The 25805-nt window shown below is 34.2% G+C and overlaps 1 protein-coding gene across 1 annotated transcript in view; it reads right to left on the bottom strand.

Annotated features, from left to right (window-relative positions):
* The window catches only part of LOC121499900 (ankyrin repeat domain-containing protein 26-like), a 106547-nt gene that overhangs the window by 18534 nt on the left and 62208 nt on the right, over positions 1-25805 (bottom strand). The window contains exons 18-27 of the mRNA XM_041771145.1: positions 23605-23638; positions 23129-23270; positions 18438-18651; positions 16784-16967; positions 15892-16029; positions 12611-13567; positions 10918-11070; positions 7459-7529; positions 6628-6721; positions 2820-2932 (exon numbers count right to left, since the gene is read on the bottom strand). Of these exons, the coding sequence (XP_041627079.1) occupies positions 2820-2932; positions 6628-6721; positions 7459-7529; positions 10918-11070; positions 12611-13567; positions 15892-16029; positions 16784-16967; positions 18438-18651; positions 23129-23270; positions 23605-23638 (2100 nt within the window). The remainder of the gene's footprint in view (positions 1-2819; positions 2933-6627; positions 6722-7458; positions 7530-10917; positions 11071-12610; positions 13568-15891; positions 16030-16783; positions 16968-18437; positions 18652-23128; positions 23271-23604; positions 23639-25805) is intronic.

Genomic DNA, 25805 nt, shown 5'->3' with positions numbered 1-25805 from the left:
TTCACATAGTCTCGGCAATTAGACAACAAAAGAAATAAAAAGGCGTCTGAATCAGGAAAGAAGAAATCAAATTCTCACTCTTTACAGAGGACATGATATCCTATGTGGAAAACCCAAAAGAATCCACCCCAAAATTATTAAGACTCATAAAGGAATACAGCAAAGCAGCAGGATATAAAATCAGTGCATGAAATCAGTTGCATTTGTATACATTAACAATGAGACAGAAGAAAGAGAAACTGAGGAGTTAATCCAATTTACCATTGCATCAATCACCATAAGATACTTAGGAATAAACTTACCTAAAGAGGCAAAGGATCTTCTGAAGAAGACAGGACATTCAAGAAAGAAATTGAGAAAGACGTAAAGAATTGGAAAACCATTCCATGTTCATGGATTGGATGGACAAATATTGTTAAAATGCTTATGTTACCTTGAGCAATCTATACATTCAATGCAATCTCTATCAAGATACCACCAATTTTTTTTCATAGAGCTGGAGTAAATGATACTAAAATTTGTTTGGAACACTAAAAGACCCCAAATAGCCAAAGAAATGTTGAAAAGGAAAGCCAACGCTGGTGGCATCACAAGCTGGACTTCAAGCTCTACTACAAAGCTGTGATCATCAACACAGTATGGTATTGGCACAAAAGTAAGCATGTTGAACAATGGACCAGAAGAGAAAACCCAGAAATGGACCCTAACTCTATGGTCAACTCATGTTCAACAATGCTGTTATCTAATGGAAAAAGGGCAGTCTCTTCAACAAATGGTGTGGGAAAATCAGTCACATGAGAAGAATGAAACTGGACCATTTTCTTACACTGTACACAAAAATAGACTCAAAATGGATGAAAGATCCCAACGTGGGACAGGGATCTATCAAAATCCTAGAGAACACAGGCAGCAGCAACTTTTCTGACCTCGGCTGCAGCAACTTCTTGCTAGACATGTATCCAAATGCAAAAATGACCTACTGGAACTTCATCAAGATACAATGCTTTTGCACAGCAAGGAAACAGTTGACAAAACCAAAAGACAACTGACAGAATGGGAGAAGATATTTGTAAATGCCTTATTAGATAAAAGTCTGGCATGCAAAGTTTATAAAGAGCTAATCAAACTCAACACCCAAGAAAAATAATCCAATCAAGAAATGGGCAGAAGAAATGAATGGACATGTTCCCAAAGAATACATACAAATGGCCAACAGACATGAGAAAACATGCTCAACATCACTTGGCATCAGGGAAATACAAAACAAAGCCACAATGAGATACCACCTCATACCCTTCAGAACAGCTAAAATTTACAAGTCTGGAAATGACAGATGTTGGCAGGGATGCAGAGAAAGGGGAACCCTCTTATGCTGTTGGTGGGAATGCAAGCTGGTGCAGCCACTCTGGAAAACAGAACAGAGGTCCCGCAAAAATCTGAAAATAGAACTACCCTATGACCCAGCAATTGCACTACTAGGTATTTATCCCAAAGATCACTTTGGTAGTGATCCGAAGGGGCACCTGCACCCCTCCATAGCAGAAATATTCACAATAGCCAAACTAAGAGGTCCAGATGTCCTTTGACAGAGGTATGTATTTAGAAGATGTGATATAAATATAAATGCATATCTATCTATCTTTATATATCTGTATATATACAGAGAAAGAGTGTGTGTGTGTGAAAGGGAGACAGAAAGTGAACGGAATGTTACTCAGGCATCAAAAAATGAAATCTTGGGACACCTGGGTGGCTCAGTGGTTGAGCATCTGCCTGTAACTCAGGGCGTGATCCTGGAATCCAGGATGGAGTCCCACATCGGGCTCTCTGCATCGAGCCTGCTTCTCCTCCTTCTTGCCTCTGTCTCTGCATCTCTGTGTGTGTGTGTGTGTGTGTCTTGTGAATAAATAAATAAAATCTTTAAAATCTTCTAAAAAGAAAAATGAAATCTTGCCATTTGCAATGATGTGATGGAACCAGAAAGACAATCGGAGAAAGACAATTATCATATGATTTCACTCATATGTGGAATTTAAGAAACAAAACAGGGCAGCCTGGGTGGCTCAGCGGGTTAGCGCCTGCCTTCAGCCCAGAGCCTGGTCCTGGAGACCCGGGATCGAGTCCCACTCCCTGCATGGAGCCTGCTTCTTCCTCTGCCTCTCTCTCTCTCTTTCTCTCCCTCTGTGTCTCTCATGAATACATTTTTAAAAAATATTTAAAAAGAAAAGAAACAAAACAGAGTAGCATAGGTGGAGGGAAGGAAAAGTAAAACAAGATGAAATCAAAGGGAAACAAACTGGAAGACACTCTTAATAATAGAAAACAAACTGCAGGTTGCTGGAGGGGAAGGTGATTGGGGAATGGGGTAAGTGGGTGATGGGGATTAAGGAAGGCACGTGATGGAATGAGCACTGGGTGTTATATAAGACGCATGAATCACTGAACTCTACCTCTGAAACTAATAATACACTAAGTTAATTAATTTAAATTCAAATTATAAAATAAAAAGAAACAGAAGTCAAACCAAGATAATTTTTGATATTGTTACATGATGACAGGTAGGTTTTTAGATATTAGAATATCTGTTTTAAGAACACTACTAAAAGGAAAGATTATCTAAGAACAAAGATATCTTGCAGAAATAATTCAAGGTGGACAATGAAAAGTGCAGTTGACTACCTATGTTAAAGGCATTGTTGTTATTATTTAAGGAATCACTGAACAGTAAATGTAGTATTTCTATTTCCGATTTATAAAATAAAATTACAATTAAATCAATTAATTAATGGTTAAAGTGATGTGAAATATTATAGTCTTACCCAGTATTCTCTTTTTCTAATTCATAATTTTTCTTCACCTCTTGATCCAAACTGAATTCCAGAGATTGTTTTAACTCCATACATTTCTTTAGACTTTCCTTTTCATCGCTAGGCTTTGAAAAAATTTTTTCAAGAAAATTAGTTTCAAAAATCTAGAGACTTCTTTTATAAAATGTTATTTCTCATGAATTCATGAGTAATATGTGTGTAGACAGGTTTATAAAATACATATAAAATATAGTTTATGAACCAAATGTCAATAAAAACAGATTTCAAAAATAAGGACATTTCTTAAAACAGCTTAAACTGATTCTATATTTTCATCATTTTTTCCTAGAATTTAAATTGCCAAAATTTACTCATGAAATACAGAGGTTTTTATCCATATTAATACTAAGTATTAATGAAAAAAATTAAAGTGGTTATACTTACATTTTAGTTTCTAAAGATGCCCTAGAAACATTTTCATCAATATCTTAAGATATTCTTGGTTTTGTGAGATCATACCTTATTAAGATAATATCTGAAAAATTACCATGCAGTCCCCATTATAATTTTGAAGATCATCTAACTTTAGGATACTTTCATTCTCTGGAAGCATTTCAAACATTCTCTGCAAAATTTCAATTTCTTTTTTTCCATTAACCACTTTTCTCTTTAAATAAAATTTAAGTCTTCCCAATATTATATAAAAACGTTTTCTTACTCTTGTGGCATTTTCTATCATCTTGCTTTTCCCCTTTCACTGGACTTGAACATTCTTTAATGTGTCATCTCACCCACAGATTCATCTTTTCATTGCTTCTTTTACACTAAAATCTGACTTTCAACCCTGGAATTCCACTAAAAAATCTTGAGGGTCATCAAGGATCTTCTTTTAAAAGTCCTTATCCTGCTTTACTACTCAGCAGCAGCTTAAAACAATGACCATACCCTCCCTCTGCTCTTCTAATCCTATTTGATTTCTAAATGACACCAACTGCTGACATTTACTCCCTGACCCTTGCTATTCCTCTTTTGACAGGCTCTTAGAGTTCTCCAAATCCCAAGGCTTCAAAATCAGATTCTCTAATCTACATTTTCAGCCTTGACCCATTTACCCAGCCTTGAGGTCATCTGTACTTTTCCATCTTCCTTCTAGTTCTTCATAGACATTATTTTCAACCACTCACTCAAAAGCTGTTACCTGATGTGGATTACCTTTGTAGTTAGCTAATCTGTTATTTTTATATTTTTAAAATTTATGTACTTGAGAGAGAGAGCACAAATGGGGAGAGGAGCAGAGAGAGAGGGAGAAGCAGACTCCCCGCTGAGGAGGGAGCCTCATGCAGGACTCAATTCTGGGACCCTGAGATCATGACCTGAGCCACAGCAGACGCTTAACCCACTGAGCCACCCAGACACCTCAACACATCTAATCTTGTACATTTTATGTTGACCCTTTTTGATATTACTTTGAGTGTATTTTTTTTTTAAGATTTTATTTATTTAATCATGACACACACACACACACACACACACACACAGAGAGAGAGAGAGAGAGAGAGAGAGAGAGAGAGAGGCAGAGACAGGCAGAGGGAGAAGCAGGCTCCATGCAGTGAGCCCCATTTGGGACTCGATCCCAGGACTCCAGGATCATGCCCTGAGCCAAAGGCAGAAGCTTAACCACTGAGCCACCCAGGCATCCTGAGTGTATTATTTTTTAATCTCAGGGGGCACCCTTACCCTCAGGATGCTGACCATTGTACTTTGTCTTGCCTTTTTGTTATATTGCAAAAGTTCTTCCCAAGGGTCAGATTATGAATGGTTTGTCTTTGTTTCCTTTTGAATACTTTCCTATTCCATAGAGATTTGGACTTACGGAAGTTTTCTTCTAAATTCTTTTCAGATACACACTTGATTATATTGTTCAGAAGCTTAAGTCGGCTAGAGCTATCTCTTCTTCTCAATCCAGATTTCTTCACCTCAAAATTGTGTCCATCAAATATCTTAACACAGGTAGTCTCTGTCCTGGGGATTTATGAGGTAAATAAATGAGGTTTCTGTTTTAAAGGGTAAGCTTAAAGTGGCTAATGTTGGGCTGGCAGGATCAAGGGGAATTGGGAGGCACCAATAATATGGTGGCAGACCTTCCATTTTGTTACCCCCACCTCAGAACTTTCCTGCCACCAGCAGACCGCCCAAGGACACGTCATCAGGGGTACACAGGACCTATGTAGGAAAACTGAACCGTACCTTACCCAACCTCCATATAAGGGCATAAGCAGTTATTGCCCCATACCAATTCCACCAGTAATATGCCCTAATACCTATCACCCCAAACAGACATAACCCCTTACCTCTTCCCTTAGAAAGCTCACATGTACTCCTTTTGGGTGTGACTTCCCTGGTTTCACTCCCCTGCAGGGCCTTGGAACCTTGCCCCAGAGCGTGTTCCATTAAAAGCCTGCCTCAACCAACTTTTGCCTGGCCTCTCTATTTCATTTCACTACCAATCGGATTAAACCTGACAGCTAATAATTTTATACCATTACTCTAATTCATTTCTATAGGAATCTACAGAATGTCTATGGATTGTACAAACTCTGTAACATGTGATGGCTTCCCTAATAGATTCCTGTATGACATTGTAGGGGGGACAACTCATGGCACTCTCAGTCACAGAGATAAGACTCCTTACCAACATTTTGTCATGTTAACTGCATGAAAAGTACAGTAAAACAATTTGAGTAGCTTATATGAAGTCATGAAAAAAAATTTTCTTTCGATGTTTCTTTGGCCACAAAAAGGACCAATCAACAGAATGTGCTCATTCTAATGAAATTTGCATGTACATAAACTTGGTGACTGAAAGAAACTAGTTGTAGGTCCTTCTACCTCACTGTTCCAACTTAGAAGTCACAATGCAATCTTCTCATTGGTAACCACTCCTACAAAGGAGGGTATGAATGGCATGATAATCCTGTACTGCTTGGTAAATAGTTATATACTTTTCACTACCTATCAATGAGCTGGTGTCCTGGATTGCACATTAATCTTTTCTGGATTGAATTGTTAAATCTCTGAAAGCCAGATTAACTCGAGGGAATGGAAAATAATTAGTTGCAATGAATGCTAGGAGCACTGTGTTACTATATAAGGTCCTGACTGAGCAGTCATTTCTATTTTTTCACTGGCATTTCTTTTCTTTTCAAAATCCAACAAAGAGAAAACTACATTCCTTTGAGAAAAATGTTTGTATAATTACCTAGTAGTCATTCTTTTTTTTTCCTAGTAGTCATTCTTAATGAAGACAAGTTACAAGTTTGTAATTACAAATCACTACAAATTATTAGTAAAGTAATCCATTCTCAAAATCTCAGTAAAGGGTTTAGATTATAAGAAAAATTCAGAATTCAAGATCAAATTATTTACTTAAAGTTTGGGGAATTTTTAAACATATTGAAAAATATTAACAGGGACTCAGACATTAGTATACCAATATTCACAGCAGCATTACTAACAACAGCTAAGAGGAGAAAAACCCAAATGTCCACTGACAGTTAAACAAAATGTGATATATATAAAATATTGCTTTGTTTAGGCTATCACAGTCTGTTTTATTAAAATCTTAACTACAAAAATTATTAATTTATGAATTCAGTCAACTTTATCTATAAAGAGGAATTATACCAATAGTAGTTAAGTAGCAACAATATGAATATTTTTATGAGTGAGAATGTTCATATTATCCAAAATGTTCTTATACACTACTACTAGAGAAATAAAACTCCTTCTCAGTAGGACAGAAATGAAGAGACTGACTTACCGAACTTGAACTTAACAGGTCTTCCTGAAGCTGTTCAATTTGGCCTGCTTGCTTCTTGATTGTAACTTTTAACTTGGCATTTTCAACTTCAAGCCTAAAATGCATATTTTAAAATATTTATTCTCAGACACAAATTTTAAACATACTACATAATTTCTAAACAAACATCTAAAGGTCTTACATAAATTCTTAAAAATTTAAAAAGTAGATTTGGCAATTGTGCCATTTTTCTGGATGTATTTCATAGTTAATGTACAAAATTTAAAGTTCATAAGCAAAAATTATGCATTTCAATATCATGCAAAGCTGAAATTTTTACCCAGCTAAATAATGATGTATTTATCATAATGGATATATTTCTCATACTATACTACTTATCTGCTTTATAAATACTCAAGTTATTTTCTGTGCTGCTTTAATTTTGTGAAATTCACACATGATCAGATTATGCGACGATATGGGACAAGACCAACAAGCTATGTGTCCTGAAGCTTTCTTGCATATCTGGGTACCGGGTTTGACCTCAAGAGATGGCTGCTGTACACTTTTTGCAACTGGTTTGATATCACATTTCAGCTCCAACTTTGCATCCTGAGAACACTTAAACGTTTCTGCAGGTCCATTTTATACAACTTGAAAGACCTTAAAACTTTCTGGTTGCCACAAGCATATCTTTCTTTTCTGCTCATCCAATAAACAGCTGTGCCCTACTGTGAAAAACAACAACAACAAAAAAAAAACAAAAAAAACTAGAAGACCATGTCTAGTGCCCTTTGCCTCTCTGTGTGTCTCTTATGAATAAAGAAATAAAAACTTTTTTAAAAAAATTACTTTTGTATGTGATCTTGCGACTTCTCAATACATCCTACAGCCTCTGTATGTCGATCCTGTGCTTCACATAACTAAAAGAGAAAAGAAATACTTTTAACTACTGACAATCTAGTATAAATCATAACCTGTTAAACAAAATTTCGCTGGACACAGACACTCTACATACTGATTTATGGTTACAGCAGAATTGTACTGCTACAATAGAGATCTATATCTACAAAGCCCAAAATATTTACAATCCCTTTACAGAAAAGCTTACTGACCACTCTTCTAGTATTAAAACATAACATTTTTAATGTTTTTAAATTATGTTTTATCAGTAGATATGCAAATTTATATATTGTTCAAAGGAGGAAAGACAGGAAATTACCTTATAGTAAATATTTCTAATTTTCTATTCCCAGCACCACATCAATTATAATTTCAAATATTCACATTTATAAATGACCATGGTTATCCCAGTGATTATAAAAGTTAACATGCTACTTTCAGTGACAATCAGATATTTCAAGTAATAGTATAAGAGGCAGTATCTTTGTAGGAAGCAGAATATGCCTGGATCTGAATTCCCAACTCCCCTGGGTATTAGCTGTGTGACCTTAAACAAATTATTTCAAATTTCTGCATCTCAGTTTCTTCATCTGTAAAATGAAGGTAATAATAGTATCTACCTCATTGTGATGCTGGTAAGATTAAATTAGGGAATATACATGAACTACTTAGAAGAGTATGTGGCACATACCAAATTCTAAGTGTCTGCAATTAGCATTATTGTTGCTGCATTTTATGTTCTAACAATATTTGATATTTTAGGCAGATAGCAGGCCAATGGAAGTACTCTCTTACACAAGTTATATTGAAATCATTCTTCATTCTACTTACTGAAAGTGGTAGCAAATGGGGAGCATGAGGCCCAGGATATAGCCTGAGAACTCCAAAAAACTCCAAAAAAATTTCACTAGGGATGCTTAGGTGGCTCAGTCAGGCATCTGCCTTGGGCTCAGATCATGATTTTGAGGTCCTGGGATTGAGCCCCCCCACATTGGGTTCCCTGCTCAGCAGGGAGCCTGCTTCTCCCTTTCTCTCTGCCCCTCCCCCTGCTTGTGCACTCAGGCACCCTTTCTGTCTCTCACAAATAAAATCTTTAAAAAAAAAAAACCTTTTACCAATTCCACTAGCCAATGGTACTTTCTTCCACTTACAATAATTTTAACTTACTTCCTCTCTATACTACTCAGTGAACAATGCTCATGGACTATGGTGCAAACAGTAACTCCTAGACTGATTGTTAAATAACTTACATGACCATGAGAGGCAAGGTAAAGCCACTGACATAGAAATAATGGACTCTTGCTAAACCAATGTTCCCAAATTGTTTCACGTTCATATTGTTTATCTTAGCAACTGTTTATGTTAGAGGGCCTTAGCAAGTACTCTGATGAGTAGAGATTTAGGCTCTGTGGTATGGCATATGAGAAAAACTGTCCCTAGAGGTACCTGGTTGGCTCAGTTAAAAGAACACCTGACTGTTAACATTCAGGTCTTGTTCAAGTCCCACAGTGGATGTAGCAATTACATAAACAAATAAACTTAAAAGAAAAGAAAACCTGTCCCCAGAACTTTATAGTTGGTAAAGTGCTGTAAATCTGTAAATCTCAGTTCTGGCTGCATAATGAAGGAAGGCACATTTAGAGTACTTAATTTTATCCTAAAAACTAAGTTAAAATATTCTCAAATTTATACAAGGATAGGTGTCATACATATAAAATATTTTCCCTCTTAGATACATTTGTACATAGAAAGACAAAATTGTCGTTCATGACAAAAATAAAAACAATGTAAAATAAAGGACTAAACTGGTCTGCACAGACTTGATAACAAGAGTGAAAAAAGTATGTTCAAGGGGAGTTAGAATAGTCAGAGAAAGCCTCTTGGAGAATGAGAGACAATGAGCCAGGTCTCAATAGTGTAGGATTAGGCAAGAGGAAGGGAAACTAAAAAAACAGAAAGGGTAAAATGAATAAAAGGCTAAGAGATGGTAAAATCAACCTAATTAACTCAGAGGATAAAATCTGATGGCAGAGAAATACAAACAGATGTCCAGACAACAACTAAATCAATGTTCACTGCAGCATTATTAATGGCCACAAAGTGGAAATAACCCAAAGGTGCATCAAATGATGAATGAACAAGGGCTTTAGCCTACAATGGAGGACTGTTTGACCATCAAAAGATGAAGCACTGACATATGCTAGAACACAGGTGAACCCCGAAAACAGGAAGTGAAAGAAGCAAGTCACAAAGGACCACACATTGTGTGACTCCCTTTATATGAAATATTCACAATAGGCAACTCTATAGAGACAGGAAGTAGACTCTTGGTTGCTGCAGGTCAGGGGTAGCAGCTAAGGGTTTCTTTCTTTCTTTCTTTTTTATTTAAAAGAATAGTTTTATTGGTGTTCAATTTGCCAACATATAGAATTACACCCAGTGCTCATCCCGTCAAGTGCCCACCTCAGCTAAGGGTTTCTTTTCAGGGTAATGAAAATGCTCTGATGGCAGTGAGAGTCGCACAACTCTATAAATGTACTCAGAGACAACTACACATGTTAAATTGGTAAAGTGTATGGTAGATGTATTATATCTCAGTAAAGTTTTAAAAAAATCCAATGGCACCACCTAGATAATTTTCTTAATTCTCTCTTTTGGGTGTATATACTATACATCATCTGAATTTTTCCATGCATTTTTAATATATCTAAAAGGAAAAGAAAATGATGGAAATGCCTCAATTGCATTAGTCATAAAGTAACCTTTCTGTAAAAGTTATCCTGAAATCAGTACAGAGTCTATATCCATCCATAAAAGTGAAGATGAGAAATAAGATGATTTTCCGAAACATTGCATTAATATCTTCTGATTTTAGCTAGCTTGCCTCATCATGGTAATAGAGATATTATTAAAAAGCATTGTTTAGGGCACCTGGGTGGCTCAGTTGGTTAAGCATCCACCTGATGATTTCAGCTCAGGTCATTGTCTCATTGGTGGTGGAATTAAGCTGGCCTGGGGCTCTGTACTCAGCAAGGAATCTGCTGGAGTCTCTCTCCTTTTCCCTGTGACCCCTTCCCACTACACGAGTGTGCATGTAATGTGCATTCTCTCTCAAATAAATAAATCGTTTAAAAAATTTGTTTAGCAGGAAAAAAAAGTCCTTCAATTTGTGTGAATAATAATTGCATAAGTCTCAACTTTCCTAGTAAATGCTATAAGAAAAAACATATAACACAGATAGCAGAATGGAAAGTCAGAATTTAATAAATAAGTGCATGGTGAAGACACTAAAATTATGCTAAATTAAAATGAAAATACAAAACAAAGTGGTCCATGGAAATTAGCATTCTACAACACTTTATTTAACAGCTACAGACAAACTGTTGACATGTTATATATAATACATACCTGACTTTTGATTTGATCTAATTTCTTCTTTAAATCCTGTACCTCATCTTCTAAATTAATACGATAATGCGATGTAACCTCCAATGAAGCCTCTGACATAGATTGTTTTTTTAGGGCATCAGCCAGTTCTTGTTGAAATTGTCTCATAACTACCTAATAAGACACTTCTGTTACTGATTTTATAAATCATCTTATTATTATGTTAATAATATGTAATTCTAACATATGTACTTTATCACCACATACATCAACTCACCTTCTTTTCCTAAAATGTACACACTGCTGTTTATTGAATTTGGCTAAAGACACAAAAAGTGTTACCCTCCTGCTTAGTCAGTGTTATGTTACTTAGATAATTATTTCAACCTCACTACCCATTCTTTGTTGATGAATTTGCAAAGCTTCCCAGCCTGCTGAAGTCTCAAAAAGAAATCGGTATATAGGTGAGACTAGCAGTGGTAAATTCTACATTAATGAAACGTTTTCTCTCTTTTTTTATTAGAGGCTTAAATTAACTTCCAAGTTCTTCACATAGTCAATCCTTTGCTCAAAACCTTCCAATAGTTTACTATCTCAGAACAAAAGTGAAGTCATTCTAATGGCCTTCAAGCCCCCTAGATAACCTGGCTTCTACCTCCCTCCTTGACCTCAGCTCCTAGGGCTCCCTTCCCTGCTCATGCTCACTCCACTCCTGCTACACAAGAATCCTGCCACCCCGCAGTAGCTGGAAATGGAGATCCAGGGCCAAATCAATAAATCACAAAAGTATAATTTTCTTTGTATTGGAAAAATTTATGCCCAAATGATAGTTAATTGAGTTTTGAAATGAGCAAATTATTTGAAAAATGGTTAAAATAAATTATAAATAGCAGTGGGAAGATTAAAACAAATAGTTTTGCTAAAACTCACCACAGTTATCCCAAATTATGATTTGATGAAAAGTAGATGCCTTCAAAGAGTCAAAAGGTCATAAGAATAAATGATTTGAGAGTAAAAATTAAATTTATATAAATAAAGATAAAAGTATGCTAACCGAAAATGTATAAAAAGCTACCAAAGAAAAGTACTGAGATACAGTATCTACACTTCAGTTCATGTGACAAATCTGGAGTTAGCTGTCAAATTAATCCACTTAACTGAACTTCAATTTCAAAATACTCATTTAGGTATGAGCCTTTCCAGTTTTCTGTTCATCGTGGTATTAAAATGTGGTGACAAGAACTACAATTATTTTAGTAGTATTAACACTAAATTTTTTTTTAAACACTAAATTACTAATATCAGCCTACTTTCTTTAAAAATTTATAACTTAACCTCTTGAAGTTTCATACATGACATGGCATTTTTAATCAAATTAAAGCACCTCTTAGGTCTAATTTTTATTTGCTGGATACAAGTACGCTGACTTACACTCTCTATATTTTTTATGCTCAACTAGATTCAAAATTGAGCCATAATCAATCAGGTCATGAACTCAAGGTCATGACTTAGAGCTCTGCACTGGGCATAGAGCCCACTTTGGATTCTCTCTCCCTCTCTTTATGCCTCACTCCCACTTAGGTGCAGGCACATTCTTTCTCTTCAAAAAAAAAAAAAAAAAAGAAGAAGAAGAAGAAGAAGAAGCCATAATCAAGCATTACTTTGAATTTTCTCTCAGGAAGCTTGAAAAATATTTGTCTTTCTGAATACTTACTTCCCTTTCTTCTTTCTCCTTCTCATACTTATATATTCTTTCTTTTAAATGGTTACATTCAGTGATTAACTCCTTATTTCTTTCTTGTAGTATAACACTTTGTTTTTCACTTTCAGCTTGAAGATTTCTTACAATAACCTGAAACTGGTCTTGGATATCAATTACAGTCTTTTCTTTACAGTCAACTTTGCTGTAGGCATCATCTATTTGCTGTCGGAGCAACATATTTTCACTTTGTAGTTGAGATAATCTCTCTTCTAAGGATCCCTGCTTTCCAAAGTATTTATTCACTTTACTTTGCTCATTTTGATACTTCTGTTCAATTTCCTTCTTCTGACACTGGGTTTGTTTTAGATTTCTTTGTACATGTTCTAAAGCCAAAGTCTTTTCTCTGAGAGCATCTCTTGTGTGATGCAGCTCAATTTCTAGGGTATTGAATTTACTTTCAGCTTTAGAAAGTTGCTGAGAAAGCACCTCATTGTTATCTTTTAGGTTAGACACATCAAAGTTCATTTTGTCCTGTAAACGAAACCACTCATCTTTTGCTCTCTGGAAAGCAAGTTCTAGGTCTCTTTTTGATGCCTGACTTTGATCATGATCCTGTATAGCAGTAGCAAGTCTAGCTCGGTATGATTGAATTTTTGCTTCTAGTCTTTCTTTGTTTTGCTTTTCATTGTCCAGTTTAGAGTTTAGCATTGTATTCTCAGTTGTCAGAACATTGAGCTGTCCAGTATATTGGAATACTGTATTTGTTAATGTTACCTCATTCAGTTTTATGGTCTTTTGAAGACTGTCATTCTTTTCTTTTTCAATTTCAATGTCTTCACAATATTTCTTTTCCTTTTCCTGCTTCTGGTTCCTTATTGTGTCTATTTCTAGTCTTAGCATGGCAATTTCATCCTGCAACATGCGGTTTTTATGTAACAGATCTTTTGCTTTTTCATGAGTAGGAGAAGCCTAAGTAAAATGAGAGTCTTTTAGTTGGAACTCAATAAAATGACATCATGATTTTCTCTGAAATTAAAAAATAATCTCTGTTTATACAATGAATAGGTTGCAGTAAGTGGATATCCAACTAGAAAAACATAAAGTTGGATTCAAGCCTCAAACCTTTATACAAGCATAAATTCCCCAAAGTTCAAAAATGTAATTGAAGACAATGAATGCATGAAAGGAAAAAAGAAATCATGACAAAATTCTAAGAATCTCAGAATTGGAAACATCTTTCTCTGATTTACAACAAACCCAGAAGGCCTAAAAAAAAAAAAAAAAAAAAAAGACTAATACATCTGACTACACTAAAATTGAGTTTACACTCTGATATCTAACACAGTCCACAGGAAAATACTTAGCTCTGCATATATTTGGACAGATTAATTTCCTAAAATTATTTTTTCCTGAGAATATTCCATAGATGTTCTACTTTTGTAACATTTCTATAGTTATAAGAATTATATCTACTGATAAATGACAAATCTAGGCATCATACTATAAACACTTTTGCATACATTAATGATCTCTTTTAGTTATCATAATTCCAGAATGGGGAGGTTAAAAATACTAAGTAAGCTGTAGGACTTTCCCCAGGTCTTCCTACTTCACTACTAGTGTCTTGCACCAAACTGCAGCTACTTCTCTAATGTAAAACATAAATACAAAAGAAGCCTTATATTTCAGGAGTGGGTGGGTGGCTCAGTCAGTTAAGCCTCTGCCTTCAGCTCAGGTCATGAAAAGGTCTTGGGGTCCTGAGATTGAGCTTCGTATCAGGCTCCCTGCTTGGCAGAAAGCATCCTTCTCCCTTTCCCTCTGCCTGCCACTTCCCCTGTTTGTACTCTCTCTGTCAAATGAATAAACAAAATCCTTTAAAAAGAAGCCTTATATTTCAAAATACCAATGCCAAACAAGGTAAAATTTATACAGCTCCTAAAATATCATGAGATTATCTGTGGCTGCAATAAATTTTATTTCCTCTTCAGATTTTTACACTGGCAATAAATGCAAAATAGGGGAAAATACACTGAGCTATTTTATTAAGAACAAAATACTAATCAGTAAATTTTCATTAAGTATATATTACAGCATATGATTGTTTCAAAAGCTCCTTGTAATGAAATTGGATACGACTTGGAGCAAATTGTTAACTTTTCACAAAAGTACGAGCCTAACATCCAAAGTAAGGTCTCTGAACAGGCTATACTTTTCCTCCTGTTCATCAGTGGAAGCGTGAAACTAACCTCTCTATGAATATAGAGGTGGTGAAGTAATTGCCAAAACTAAAACCTATGTTGTTAGTAGCAAGAGTTTTGAGCTTATGGAAAGCTCATCAATTCCTATGGAAAATAATGAAAACCTCTTCTTCAGATAAGGATATTATGAATGTCACTATTTGACCCTTGTAGACAAATGCATTTAAATTAACTAATGAAAAATAAGGGCAGCCTTGGGTGGCTCAGCGGTTTAGCGCCACCTTCAGCCCAGGGCGTGATCCTGTAGACGTGGGATGGAGTCCCAAGTCAGGCATCCAGCATGGAGCCTGCTTCTTCCTCTGCCTGTGTCTCTGTCTCTCTCTGTGTCTCTAATAAATAAATAAAATCTTTTTAAAATTAAATAATTAAGTAATTAATTAACTAATGGATCAAAATGCCACTCCCCCCACTTCACTCCCCAATATGTATATACTTTATATATACTGTATATGTATAAAAAATCATATATTTATTAAATATTGTATTAATATATATTTATCAAATATTTGTATTTTATAATATGAATATATTATATAATTACATATAATTATAAATTTATAATATATAAAATATATAAATATATAATATAATTTATTATATTATATAAAATATATTAAATATAGGGATCCCTGGGTGGTGCAGCGGTTTGGCACCTGCCTTTGGCCCAGGGCGCGATCCTGGAGACCCGGGATCGAGTCCCACGTCGGGTTCCCGGTGCATGGAGCCCGCTTCTCCCTCTGCCTGTGTCTCTGCCTCTCTCTCTCTCTCTCTCTGTGACTATCATAAATAAATAAAAATTAAAAAAATATATATATATTAAATATAAATTAAAAATATATTTTAGAAATATATTTATATATTATATATATACATATATATATACATACTTTATATTTTCCTCTATACTTCCCATGATGTACAGTGTTGTTTTTTAAAATAAATATACATATATGGAGAAAAATAATAATTCCAATATACAGATATATACATACAAATACATACACACATGTACTTCAAAATAACTAAAGAAAATACCTCAGAATTCATTTTTGTATGAGACATTTCTATTTCCTTTCGTTTGCAAAGGTGATTGTTTAGAATTCCATCTTGTAATATTCTGGCATTCTGTTCTTGAGAGAGTTGCCTCTGAATGTCATTTCGCTCTTCTATAACCTAGAAACACATTTTCATTAGGAGTTTGGATCATATGATTAAAATAAAGTCAAAAGCCTTAAGAAAACTTAAAAAAAGTCTTCAAAAGTAGTCTTTTAAAACAAAGATTTTTATCCTGCATGAATAATTCAAATTTTAATTGAAATGATAGCTAAATGTGTCATAGAGTAAAAATATAAGTAGACATAGTATTGTGAAATAAAATTTCTTTATAAAACATTTAACTAGTTTCATCATGGTCTCAAGGCAATTTAGCCTCTATTTTAACATAAAAAAAATCCAAAACTGGGGCACCTTGGGGGGGCTCAGTGGGTGAAGCATCTGACTCTTTTTTTGGCTCCGGTCATGATCTCATAATATCAGGGTTGTGAGATTCAGCCCCAAGTGAGGCTCTGTGCTCAGACCAGAGTCTGCTAGAGATTCTTTTCCCTCCCTCTCGCTCTACTCTGTCCCCCCGCCCATGCTCTGTCTAAAAATAAATAAAATTCTTTTTAAAAACAAAAAAAACGAAAGCCAATATTTATTGGCTTTTATCTCAATTTACATTCAATCCCTTCATTGAGAAAATATACATACAACATATATGAGAAGCCAAGAATTCCAATAAGGTAATAATTTTAGCTATAAATATAATGGTTCGTTCCTATTAGGATAAAATTAAATTTTTAATCTATTTCAAACCTAATAACATATATTAAGTCAAAAGGATATAAGAAATATTGATGGAAATATAAAATTCTTGTCAAAAATTTACCTGATTCAAATTGTTTTTTACACTCTTCAATTCGAGATCTAGTGTTCTAAGATTAAGCTCAAGCTGTTGTTTCATTTCAACTTCTTTACTATATTGCTCTTCTTTATTTCTTAATTGCTCCCTAATTTTTTCATATAACATATCAGCACTTTTTCTTTTTTCTTTTTCCTGTTTTAAGGTAAATCTGCAAATAAATGTGTTCATTTTAAAATGTGTTTTGTTAGCAATAAAAAGTTTATTTTATAATCTGGTTCCAAATATGTTGTTTCATTATCCAAATGAAATTTTTATGTTCTCAATTTTTTTCCTTTCTAGGGCTCATGTTTTTAATTTCTCACTTCAATCTCTTCCAAAGGATAGACATAGATATATATACAGTTGAAAAGAAAGAATGAGAAAGCATTATGCCATTTAGTAACTTTTAGTCAGTAACAACTCTGGTAGTTGTTGTAAGGAAAGGAATTCTGAAATTATTCAGGAAAGTTAGAGTTGAAGATTACCATTTTCCCCACACAGTCATAATTACTCTTCAAATAGGATAGATAATTTAGTTACTAACTAAAAAGAGAAGTTGCTGTTTATCAACAACTTTATAAATTCACTAGAAATAAATTTTTACTTCATAAAACATCAAAGGTACCTCTAAAAATAATCCACAGTGTAAGACAGAATCTGCAGATGTTGTTTACACAACATACACCTGCAGATTACTGTGATCCAGCAGTTGACTAGGGAGTCTAATATTTATTGCCCCATACTTTTTATGGTTCTTCTTTTGCAATACTCTCAACCTTATTGATTATTATAAATTTTATAAATCATTTGAAAACTCCTTTTAGAACAACACAGGATCCATATTAATTAAGAATAAAGAGTAATATGTGCTTTCAGCATAGACTTTTGAAATAATTTTCTTTACATATGAGAGAAATGTTGAAAACACTTAACCATTAATCATTTTCCATTTTACTTAATAACCCCTGCATATGTTAAGAATAAACCAAAGTTTAAAATTTTTTTCTGTCTTGAGAAAAATTGACCATTTTACACTGTTGGCGGGCATATAAATTAATATAAACTTTCCTGAAAACAATTTTAAAATATGGATCAGAGACTTTCATTAAAAATTTTATACTTTAACCAAACAATACTATATTAAAGAACTTATTCCAAGTAACCAAAACTGTAGAAACAGAATTAAATAAGACATTCCTTATAGCATTAATTAAAATATAGAGAAATGTAAAACAACCAAAATTCAATTTGTTAAATAATGAGATCTCCATATGGTGAATTTCTATATGGTCATTAAAATTATGATTTGGAATATACATTAAATTATTAGAAGTATTCACCGTTAAGAACTTGCTATATTATTTCAAAGAAACTCATACTTCACATTACTAAAGAAGTTTTCTTCCCTATAAAATCCCAGAAGGCAAATTAACAATTACAAAACTTCTCCTACACAACTATAGTATAAAAGTAAATATTTTAAGGGGTTCCTGGCTGGCTCAGTTGGTAGAGTATGTGACTCTTGATCTCATAGCTGTGAGTTTAAGCCCCATGTTGACTGTGGAGCCTATTATATATATATAAAAAAAGTAAATAGTTGAAATATTTCCAATATTTCCTTAAAACCAGGATGTCATACCTCAAACTGCAGAGTTCTTGTTCCCATTCCACTTTTTGATGCTCTAACTGTGATTTCATTTCTTTTGTTTCTGATAGCTCCTTTTGTAGTCCATTAATCTTATATCCCATTTTTTTAATTCTTCTTATAAGTTGTTCACAGTCATTTTTTTTAAGTTCTATTAATCTTTCATATGAAAGAATTGCATCCTGGATTTTCAATAGACTAACAGAATCTACATCAGAGGAAAAACAAAACCAGAAACAAAATATATGAGGTATCTGGGTGGGTCAGTTGTTAAAGCATCCAACTCTTGGTTTTGGCTCAGGTCATGATCTCACGGTTGTGGGACTGAGCCCGGCACTGGACTCTGCATTCAGCACAGTGTCTGCTTAAGATTCTTTACTCCCTCTCTCCTTCCCCTTCCATTTCTCTCCCACACCCCCTGCTCATTCTCTCTCACAAATTCATTATTTAATAAAATAAAATATATGAGTACTTTTTGCATATAAAGGACTGTGCATTTTCACATTTGTTCATTCATACATTAAACAAATATATATTAAGTAACTTCAACATAAAGATATTATAGGGGCTCCTGGGTGTCATGGGATTAAGCTCCATGTTGGGCTCTCTGCTTAGTAGGGAGTCTGCTTCTCCCTCTCCCTCTGCCTCTCTCCCTGCTCATGCTCTCTCTCTCTCTAATAAATGAATAAAATCTTTAAAAAAAGAAAAGAAAACATAATCAAAACCTTTCTAAACTTAATGAAAACTATAATCTCACAGATCCACAAAAGATCTGGCTAGGAGAGAAGAAATGGAACTAAACTATTGTAATTTTTTTAAAGATTTTTTTTATTTATTCATGAGAGACATGGAGAGAGAGAGAGGCAGAGACACAGGCAGAGGGAGAAAGAGGCTCCCCGAGGTAGCCTGATGTGGGACTTGATCCCAGGACCTTGGGATCACAACCTGAGCCTAAGGTAAAGGCTCAACCACTGAGCCACCCACATGTTCCCTATTGTAATTTTCTTAAACTACATATGATATGGTATAACATTACAAGAAGGTGGACTGTGATACTGGAGTCATATGCTTTAAACTCTAAAGCAATCACTAAAATAGCAAAATTAAAGAGTTATAGTTATGTAAGCAAAGCACATCCATATGTATGTATGTATGTATACATATAAATTAACTCATAAAATTAGTTGATTAATCTAAAAGAAAGCAGAAAATGAAGAAAATGGGAACAAAGTAGATAAGGCAAATGGAAATCAAACAGGATGAGAGATTCATATCAACTGTATCAATAATCACATTAAATGAAAATGGTCAAAAAAAAAAGAAAGAAAATGGTCTAAAAGCCTCAATTAAAAGGCAGACTCAGAATGGATAAAAACAGTAAAAGCCAACTATATGCTGCCTATAAAAAACTCACTTTAAATGTAAAGACACAAATTTGTTACAAGGACAGAAATATGATATACCACATTCACACTTGACAAAAGAAGGCTGAGCTTGAGTAGCAATATTAATACCAGACAAAATAGGTTTCAAAGCAATATATATTATCAGTAATATTTAAGGTCATTTTTTAATGATAAAAGGGTCAATAAATAAGAAGCATAACAAACCTAAATGTTTATTAATCTATTAATAAGATCAAAATACATACGGCAAATATCAACAGGCAAATATCAACAGAACTACAAAGAGAAACAGGCAAATTCACAAATATAGTCTGGGATTTCAACAGGCAGAAAACCAGCAAGCATATAGTAGACTTGACCACCACCATCTTTCCAAGTATCCCACGGAACATTTCCCAAAAGAGATTATATTCTGGGTCATAAAATAAACCTTAATAAAAGGGTAGTCAAAAGGATTAAAGTCATGAAAGTGTTCTGTGACCACAAAGTAATCAAATTACAAATCAAGAACAAACATATCTCTGGAAAACACTCAAATATTTGCAAACTAATTAATGCACATCTAAATAACCCCTACATCGGGGTATTGAGGTGGCTCAGTTGGTTAAGTGTCTGTCTTCAGCTCAGGTCATGATCTCAGGGTCCTGGAATCAAGCCCCATGTTGGGCTTCCTGCTCAGGGGGAAGAGGACTTTCCACTGCCACTCTTGCCCACCTATGCTCTCTCTGTCTCTCTGTTTCTCTCTCTCTCTCTCTCAAACAAAATCTTTAAACAACCCTTGGGTCAAAGAAGTAATGAAAAAAGAAATTAGAAAGTATTCTGTACTGAATGAAAATAAAAACACAATATGCTACAAATTTCTGGAATCCTCCTAGAGTAGCACTTATCTCAACATTTATAGCACTGAATGTATCTATTAAAAAACAAGAAGGTGCCTGTGTGGCTCAGTCAGAAATGGCTGCCTTTGGCTCAGTCATGGTCCTGGAGTCCTGAGATCGAGTCCCACATCAGGCTCCCTCCTCAGCAGGAACTCTGCTTTTCCCTCTCCCTCTGCTCCTCCCCTCCCTTTTGCTCATGTTTTCCCTCTCTCAAATAATAAAATCATTTTTTTTAAGTTCTCAAATCAATGACCTTTAGCTCCACCTTAAGAAACCAGCAAAATAGTAGTTAAAAAAAAAAAAAAAGTTTGAAACCTATGGTTATATAGAAATCTGACAGAATTTTAAAAAAAAACTACTAGAACTAATAAATGAACTCATCAAGGTTGGAGGATATAAAATCATTACACAAAAATCAACCATATTTCTAATATACCAGCAAAAAAAACAAAAATTAAAATTTAAAATATATTATTACAACTTCTTTGAAAAATAAATAATCACAGGTAATATCATAAAAGATAGGCTTATACACACTAAAAACTATAAAATATTGCCAAGAAAATTACAGAACACTTCTATAAATGAAGAGATATACTCTGTTCAAGGGTTGAAAAGTTCAGTATTGTCAAAAAGCCAATTCTCTCCAATTAATCTGTAGATTCAACATAATCCAAACCTGATTTCCAGACTACCAGCGGTTTTGTTTCTGTTTTTGTTTTTCTTAGAGAATGACAAGCTGATTCTAAATTCATATGGAAACACAAAGTATGAAAGGATCTAGAATAGCAAAACAACCCTGAAAACAAAACTGGAGGACTAACACTACCTGATTTCAGAAATTATTACCAACTGGTAGTAATTAAAACAACATGATTTTGGTGTAGAGAGGGCCAGAGAGATCAATGGGAAAGAACAAAGTCCATAAATAAACTCATACATATATGGCCAACGGATGCAGACAAAGATGCAATGGCATGAATTGGAGAAAATACAGCCTTTTCAATGAATACAACTGGATATTCACAAAAGAATGAACGTGGGTCCATACTTTGCATCATAAATAAAAAAGAATACAAAACAGATCACAGATCTAAATTTAAGACCTAAAACTATAAAACTTTGTTTTTAAACTGCAAAGCTTCTAATATAAAGCATGAGATAAGACCGCTGATGTTTTGCTAAGCAAAGATTTCTTAGATATGAACATCGAAAGCAAAAATCCATAAAACAACAAATGGATTAACCAAACGTCATCAATAAGAAAAACGGCTCTTCAAAAGACACTGTGGAGAGAATGAAAAGTTACAGACTGCAAAAAAATCTTTGCAAAAACAATATAGGTGATAAAGGAACTGTATGTAGAATACACAATTCTGAAAACTCATCAAATAAGAAAACAAGCAACCTAATTTCTAAAATGACAAAAGATTTGGACAGTTCAAAGAAGATATACAGATGGTAAATAAGCACATGAAAGTATACTCCACATTATCAGTTATTAGGGAAATGTATACTACAACCATAATTATGTATTATATATATACATATAATATATATATTACATACCCATAAGAATGGCTAAGATTTAAAAAACTGATAAGACTAAGTGCTCATGAATATATATGGAGGAATTAAAAGCCCTCATATGCTGCTGGTGGGTTTAGAAAAGGTACAATTATTTTAGTAAATAATTTGGCAGTTTCATAATAAGGGAATATAAAGGGACATGAGACTAAAGAGTGATGGATATGTTAACTGTCTAAATTATGATTATGGTTTCATATGTGTATACATGTCAAAACTATCAAATTGTACACTTCATATATGCGCAATTTAACTAAAGCTGTTGGAAAAAGAAAACCTCTATAATATGAAAAAACATCTAAATCAGTAGCTGAGACAGAAATGGAAAGACAGATATGAACCAATACAAGATGATGCTAGCAGACTATGATCTTTCACCTCATAGCATTAGTAATAGCTAAGCTTTAAGCAAGGGAGTAACAAAATGAAATGTAAATTTTTAAAAATGTATGGTCATTATGGTTGCAGTGTAACCAAGATTCTGAGAGGTGGAATGGCAGAGAAAACAGTCCTGAGGTTAGTTCAGTAATCTAGGAGAAAAATAATGGTAACCTGACCTTGGGTGAAGGCACAGAAGAGAAGCAGAGTTCACAAACACATCAAGTGTGCCATTCCCACATAGACAACTACAGTGGAAATTATAGTTCTTTGGCTGAGAGTATTCAACAGGTCTCTATTTTAATAAAAAACATATTTCTGAGATGAGTAGCTCTATAACACATCAGTGTTGTGTGGCACAGCACTAGATGAGATGTGCACATATTACTACAATCATATACACAGAAAAGGCTTTATATTTATACAACGATCCTACCTGTACAATCCATGCCAAGTTGTTCAATGAGCAACAGGGAACTCTTAAAATCAGAGTAATGCAAGTTACAATCCTCTGAAGGTGCTTCAGATGACTGAGTTAAGTCATCAAGGTGTTCCACAGAATTCATTTGCATTTTGACCTACAAATAAATAATACTATATCAAAATGTCATCCAAATATTTATAAAATATACCAAGTGTAGAGAGATGATAAATATCCATCTTTTTATAAAAACAAAAGCATAGGTACTTTTTAAGTGAACTGATTTTTATCAAAAAGACCTTTATCAATAATTAGCGTTTCTGAATTTTTTGACAGCAAATGTCTATATAACAAAGGAAGATTTTCTATTTTTTTCACTGTCTTTCATAAAGTAACTTTTTGCCATGGAATAATACTTCTGATAAATATCAAATAAAATAATAAAATATATCATAAATGAAATAAAATTATACATATATATATTTTTTTACCTTGTTCTTTTCCTCAGACGTTTCCTTTGCAGGTCTAAAAAAAACAAATGATTCTTTTCAGGGAAATATTAAATATTTAAAATACAAAAAATATTTAAAGCATATCTAAGCAATATTAATGGTAATATTAACAAAGTATTAAATTTAGATCAAGGTGGAAAAAGTAAAGGTAAATCATGTTACTTGCATTATTTGATAGGGGTAAATATACTACATTTTTGTTGTCATTATCAATAAAAAAGTTTTTACTGGCACTAAATCAATTTGAAAAGTGCAAATTAAGTTTTTTTTATGAAAGAAACCCTTTTTAAATAATCATGATATTAGTATTTTGAGGTTTTATTCTGTAACTTCTATGCATTATTTTGAACACTTTACATATCCTAAAGGTATTTTAAGCCTTACACCAGTCCTATGAAGTAGGTAATTATATGAGATATTTTACACAGGAAGAATATGAGGCACAGAAAATCTAAGGAACCTCCCCAAGCCCGTACAGCTGGCAGGAGCAAACCATCCAGAACTCAAGTGCAGGTAATGTCTTAACAGATACCCAAAGATTGGGATTGTCCCCTGCATATTTTTCAGACCATAATGCTTTGAAACTAGAACTAAATCACAAGAAGAAATTTGGAAAAATTCAAACACATGGAGGTTAAAGACCATTCTGCTAAAAGATGAAAAGGGTCAACCAGGAAATTAGAGAAGAATTAAAAAGATTCATGGAAACTAATGGGAATGAAGATACAACCATTCAAAATCTTTGGGATAGAGCAAAAGCGGTCCTGAGGGGGGAAATAAATCGCAATATAAGCAACCATCCAAAAACTGGAAAGAACTCAAATACAAAAGCTAACCTTGCACCTAAAGGAGCTGGAAAAGGAACAGCAAATCAAACCTTCACCCAGCAGAAGAGAGTTAATAAAGATACAAGCAGAACTCAATGAAATAGAGACCAGAATAACTGTGGAACAGATCAACAAAACCAGGAGCTGGTTCTTTGAAAGAATTAATAAAATAGATAAACCATTAGCTGGCATTATTAAAAAGAAGAAAAGACTCAAATTAATAAAATCATGAATGAGAAAGGAGAGATCACCACCAATGATTCACTATGACCAAGTGGGATTTATCCCCGGATGCAAGGCTGGTTCAACACTCATAAAACAATGTGATAGATCGGAAAAAATAAAAAATAAAAAAATAAAACAATGTGATAGGTCATAACAGCAAGAGAAAAAACAAGAACCATATGATCCTCTCAATAGATGCAAAGAAATCATTTGACAAAACACAGCATCCACTCCTGATCAAAACTCCTCAGAGTGTAGGGATAGAGGGAACATTCCTCAGCATCTTAAAAGCCATCTACAAAAGGCCCAAGGCAAATATCATTCTCAATGGGGAAACACTGGGAGCCTTTCCCCTAAGATCAGGAACAAGACAGGGATGTCCACTCTGACCACTGCTATTCACCACAGTACTAGAAATCCAGCCTCAGCAATCAGGAAACAAAAAGAAAAAAAGGCATTCAAATTGACAAAGAAGAAGTCAAACGCAACCTCTTCACAGGTGACATGATACTGTACATAGAAAATTCAAAAGACTCCACCCCAAGATTGCTAGAACTCATACAGCAATTCGGTAGTGTGGCAGGATACAAAATCAATGCCCAGAAATCAGGGGCATTTCTGTACACTAATCATGAGACTGAAGAAAAAAGAAATTAAGGAGTCAATCCTATTGACAACTGCACCCAAAAGCTTAAGATACCTAGGAATAAACCTAACCAAAGAGGTTAAGGATCTCTACCCTCAAAACTACTGAACACTTCTGAAAGAAATTGAGGAAGACACAAAGAGATGCAAAAATATTCCATGCTTATGGATTGGAAGAATGAATACTGTGAAAATGTCAATGGTACCCAGGGCAATTTACACATTTAATGCAATCCCTATCAAAATACCATGGACTTTCTTCAGAGAGTTGGAACAAATTATCTTAAGATTTGTGTGGAATCAGAAAAGACTGTGAATAGCCAGGGGAATCTTAAAAAAGAAAACCATAGCTGGGGGCATCACAATGCCAGATTTCAGGTTGTACTACAAAGCTGTGGTCATCAAGACAGTGTGGTACTGGCACAAAAACAGACACATAGATCAATGGAACAGAATAGAGAATCCAGAAGTGGACCCTCAACT

Source organism: Vulpes lagopus, chromosome 10 (assembly GCF_018345385.1).
Source record: "Vulpes lagopus strain Blue_001 chromosome 10, ASM1834538v1, whole genome shotgun sequence".
Lineage (NCBI taxonomy): Eukaryota > Metazoa > Chordata > Mammalia > Carnivora > Canidae > Vulpes > Vulpes lagopus.
This window is presented reverse-complemented; position numbering and strand designations above follow the sequence as displayed.